Source organism: Labrus mixtus, chromosome 5 (assembly GCF_963584025.1).
Source record: "Labrus mixtus chromosome 5, fLabMix1.1, whole genome shotgun sequence".
NCBI classification, from domain to species: Eukaryota; Metazoa; Chordata; class Actinopteri; order Labriformes; family Labridae; genus Labrus; species Labrus mixtus.
The window spans coordinates 22119182-22124289 of record NC_083616.1 but is presented as its reverse complement, the minus strand read 5'-3'; the positions used below and the strand labels follow the sequence as shown (position 1 = coordinate 22124289).

At 40.3% G+C, this 5108-nt stretch overlaps 1 protein-coding gene across 1 annotated transcript; it reads right to left on the bottom strand.

The window, feature by feature from the left end:
• Positions 1-4835, bottom strand: snap29 (synaptosome associated protein 29). Its single transcript, XM_061038575.1, has 6 exons — positions 4769-4835; positions 3923-4159; positions 3580-3773; positions 1727-1812; positions 1525-1629; positions 1-1242 (listed from the first exon to the last, which is right to left on the bottom strand). Exons 2-6 carry the CDS (start codon positions 4157-4159, stop codon positions 1082-1084), a joined length of 783 nt encoding a protein of 260 aa, XP_060894558.1. The 5' UTR covers positions 4769-4835; the 3' UTR covers positions 1-1081.
• Positions 4836-5108: the final 273 nt, after the last annotated feature.

Here is a 5108-nt window from a genome sequence, read left to right as displayed (position 1 = left end):
CCCTTACAGATGCTTTTATTGGGTATGTGGTTTTGATAAGAATGCATGATAAATGGCAAAATCAGAAACATTATGATCCACATTTTGTCTATTTTTAACAGTTTCATTGGATTAACCTATAATTGAATTGAAAAGTCTTAAAAGTGGTTCATGTACACATGTATCCTAGTGGAGATATATTGTAAATAATAAAAGGGATATTCTTCAGATTAACTTTATGTTAACATCTAGCTTCTTCACATTTTTGTGTTGTACAATAATTCACTTGATTTCAATCTGCAGCATCCCATACGTTTCTCTATATTAACAAGCGATATAACACTATAGAAAGCACTGAAACAGCACAACGTACTTCAAACAAAGAAATCAATATTTCAAACAAAGTAAAGCATCTCATGAGGAGATGGAACAGTGGAGAAGGAATCATGGCACGGGACTAAAAGCTATTCTAGCGCTCACGAATATATAAATATGTAAGGCAAAAAGTGAACTGAGCTGGACATACAAGGTGTTTGTACATAATGTGGAGGCAGGTCAAGTCGTTCCAGTTAGCACTGACATGAATCATACACACCAAACATTGTAATTTAAGACATTTTCTGTGTTCTTATAAATCCACTTAATTATAATTTCTTGACTAAAAAGCCATTTCTCTATTTAGCCTGAATGATGAACTAACTTGTTAATCTTTGGTGATTAACTACATTCAGACCGAGGTTCAGTGAGGCAAGATGTGGAAAATAAACACTAATTTGAGCGTGACAGAATCATCCCTTACATCCCTACACACATGGTGTAGAGTCATCCCTTCTAAACACAAGTAACATATCAGTGAAGTGGCTGGAGGAGTTTCTAAATAAACTTGAATTTATGGAAAAAAATTCAAAAGATATGAAATGAAAAGTGTCAGTCATCTTGGAAGAAAAGGATTAGTTTCAGAATATGTTCACTTTCTTATCTGTGACAGTTACCGGTACGTGTTTATACAAAGTTTATTCAAGAAAGGCCAGGACGTAGAGCAAAGTGGGAAGGACCTGTTGAAGCGTTCAGTTACTGTAAAATGAGTCCCAAGTGCTAGCTTTTATTTGAGGTTCTTAATCTGTTGGTTCGTGTTGCTAATCTTGACATCCATCTTGTCCACTTTATTCAGCAGAGCATCAATGGAGTCGTCCTGAGCTTCAATCTCCGACTGGAGGCCAATTCCAAGGTTCTTCAGTCTGCTCAAGCCACTGCACATCTCATCTGCAGGATTTACAAAGGATTGTGTTCAATTGTTGAACAGAAGACAATCATTGATGGGGGTCTTTAATTTCTCTTAAGATTTTAAACCTCAGTCAGAATATACAGGACACTAATACATTTAAATAAAAACATGAATATTTTCTTTTTTTTAAACCAAGGCTATAGGTTGATAAATGTTTTTTTTTCTTACCAACAATTACAACACTTTTCATTTGAAAATAACCAAACATTAACTTCCTCTCCTTATAAATACAAGAGGATTCATATGTAAAGCTTTTTTACCTAAGTTATTGTCGAGGGTCTGGTGTGCTTCCCGTAGGTGTCTATTTTGAGGGTATCCATTCTGCCGCGATGAGCTGTCATCTATCGATGCAGAAGCCCCAAATCCTGGAACAAGGTAAAGAATAATGAACCACAAAGTAATGAATAATGAACCAGTATTACTTTTGGTTATGAAGAGGTTCGTTTCTTCTGCAAATCTTACCATCAGTATTCAAATGCCTCAGGTTTGGATGGCTGGCTTGGTACTTATCTTCCTGTTCTCTGCTGCTGGACAAGGCACTCTGTAGTCTGAGAAAGTCATATACGCATTGTTCAACAATTGAGTGAAGGAGAGTTCATGACAAGAAGCTGTACACAGCAAAAGCACACATTTAAAAAAAAAAGGTATAATATGCTACATTTTAAACATCATTTCAGTCAAACTCCTGGTTTTGTTGTTCTCGGCTCTGTGTTCACTTGCACGGGATCAGAATCAGAATCGGGGTTTATTGCCAAGTACATTTACACATACAAGGAATTTGACTTGGTGTATTGGTGCTAAACAATTAACAAGGAAATAAAGCAGAACTAGCAACAACTTAAATAGTACAGTATAAGAAGCTATTACAATATATAAAATAGAATTTAAAAATAAAAGACAAAATGTACAAAAAGGTGCAATGTAGGAGCTGTGCAGTGGACTATGAGAAAAAATCTTAATGTGTGTAACAACTCACAGAGTGCATGTAAGGAAGATACATTTTTAAAGTCCAGTGGGCGTTAATGTAACACATATAGAACAGTTCACCACCAATGAGTGTGGTGTTGTCTCTTGACAGACTGATGACTGGAGGTACAGCTGTTGGTGTACAGGGAGAGGAGCAGAGGAGAGGGGAGCCAGTGCTGACAGTCCTGCTGTCCGAGACATTCTTCCCCAGCTTCACCTGCTGTTTCCTGTCAGACAGGAAGTCTGTGATCCACCTGCAGGTGGACTCAGCTGGGAGAGCTTGTCCTGGAGCAGAGTCGGGACTATTGTATTGAAAGCAGAGCTGAAATCCACAAACAGGGTCCTGGCGTAGGTTCCTGCTGAGTTCAGATGCTTGAGGATGAGGTGGAGGGCCAGGTTGACAGCATCATCCACAAACATGTTGGCTCTGGAGGCGAACTGCAGGGGGTCCAGGAGAGGGTCTGTGACTTCATCACCACATAGGTCAGGGCGACGGGTCTGAAGTCATTAAGGGCGCAGTCACACTGGTCATCCGTACCGTGCTGTACCCAAGCACGATTGCCCCCCCCCCCCCCCCCGCTGTGCCATTCCCACGCTGGCCGGCACGGCCCGCGGTCCCACTACACAGGACTATCCGTGCCTAAGCACGATTACCTCTTGTACATAACGTCTTAATACAACACATGCACGCTTTATGTTATTATGAAGCGTGCTCAGTTTACAAACAGGTGGACGAGGGAGAGAGAGAGAAAAAAAAGAGACATGCAGTTGAGTCCGCGTCTGCCTGTTGAAACCCATCACTTCATATTGAGCCTAATTGGAGGTTTAAGCCAAATCTGAAGATAATTCCTGAAGACATTTCTTACCTATCACTCTTACAAGAATTGTAAGGGACTCCTGGTCAGAAAAACAACATTTTGCTTAAGTTGACTGATCGTTCTGGTAAAAAATAAAAACTCATAACTTCATCATTGTATAACAACCAACAAATCAAATTAATTATTTGGTTGAGGATTAAAAAGTGACCCGGCCCTTGACTACGAAAAAGTAATCATCTCATCTAGAAGTCCAAGTCTGAAATATATTTGAGGACATGTCCTCCAGGCATTCCAGAGGAATCTCATTTACAACAGTTGAGTAGACAGACCGACAGACGCACCACTAGAAAACATAACGCCTTTGATGCCATCACTTTCTGGGAGGCCTGAATAAACTGTAACCACTACAGACAAATAGCAAAAGCTATTTAAAAGATAATAATTTGAATTTCATTTTAGCAATCAATTGAAAGCTTATACCCTTAAATAAAAATAAACCATCAACAAATCTGTGAAAGGAGTCAATCTTACCTATCATTCCCCTGGTAAGCCTTTGGCTCCTCAGGAGTCGGCTTTTCCTCTGGCTTGCCCTTGAAGTAATTGACAAGGCCACCCCACACACTCTTGATGCTGGTAATATGCTTCTGGCTGATCTTCAGGTCCTGATCCATGTTGTCCAACATCTTGTCCGTCCTTTTCAGGACCTCACCCTGTCGCATCAGCTCCTACACACACAGACAGAAGGAGAGAGAGCGAGAGAGAGAATGAGAGGAGAATATGAGAAACCACAAAATTTTGGTTTGGTTGTCATTTTCTTAGAGGCGAGGAAATGAATTGTGTGCCAGCCAGGATAATGCTGAACATGTCAACATACCTCTCCAGTTTCTACGCCCATCTTCTCTGACTCATAAATGAGACCAAGAGAACGATGACTGCTGTCCACAGCAGACTGAGCTGTTCGCATCACTTCCTGCTGGAGGTAGCGCTGCTTCCTCTCTGCTTCACTCAACCCGCTGTCGCTGAAATCATCATTGAAACCCCTACTTTTGGGTTTAAAATCTTCCTCATCGTCATCATCCGCAAATGGGTTGTGGGATTTAGGGTAGGCCATCTGTGGGGTGCACACAGTTTTTAGACACAAAGAAATCACAGGACTTTCAAAAGCTTTACACATGTTAGGAGAGCATCCATTTCTGACTTTCACAATCAGATTAGTTTGTGTAATGGTCTGAAGGGAGGGACTATGGGAGTTACGACACTTTTTAAACGGGAACACAATCAATAGATACATAAACATCTAGAAAAAAAACAACAACTCTATAATGAATCATTTCGAGGATCAGCTGACACGACAGATGGAAACATAACAGAGAAATGCAGCAAAGATTACAGTAGAAAACAACTTTCAGACATCCAAACGAGACTGAACGATGGTGAAACTTTGTCAAATTGTTTCATATGACTGACCTACTGAAACAACTTCGTAATGATAATGTCGGAAAGTAATTTAAACAACATTACAGCGTCACAATGTTTAAAGGTAAGCTAAGGGGTGTTGGCTAGCTGACACTAATAAACGAAGACTGAGAGTTTAATAAAACCACAAAACCCCTCAAGTAAACTAAGAAAAGCGCTAGTAAACTGAAATGCCTCCTTTTTAAAAGAGGGTCTAATGTTAAGCTTTAAAGACCAGATATTTGGTCGATTTAAGGGGACAAACCTTTGACCGTCGGCGATGAAGACGTTCCCTTTAGCAGCTAAAAATTGGCAACACAACGTGACACGTTTGGTGACGTCACCGCGTTATGTCCCAACAGCTAATCCTGCGCAACAAATGCGCATTGCAATGAAACACTTTTGAGGAAAACACTTTAAAGTGAAATTAGATGGAAGAGGGTCCCTTTTTTTTTTTTTTTTAATCAATCACTATTGTTTAAACAGTACTTGTGTCGTCAAACAAATTCCACTAACATAACTACAATCCATAGGTGATGGGATTGTCCCTTACGCGTTGCCGTACTGCGGCTCAGCCCAGCTGCCGCCGTTTGCCTGTATCTTCT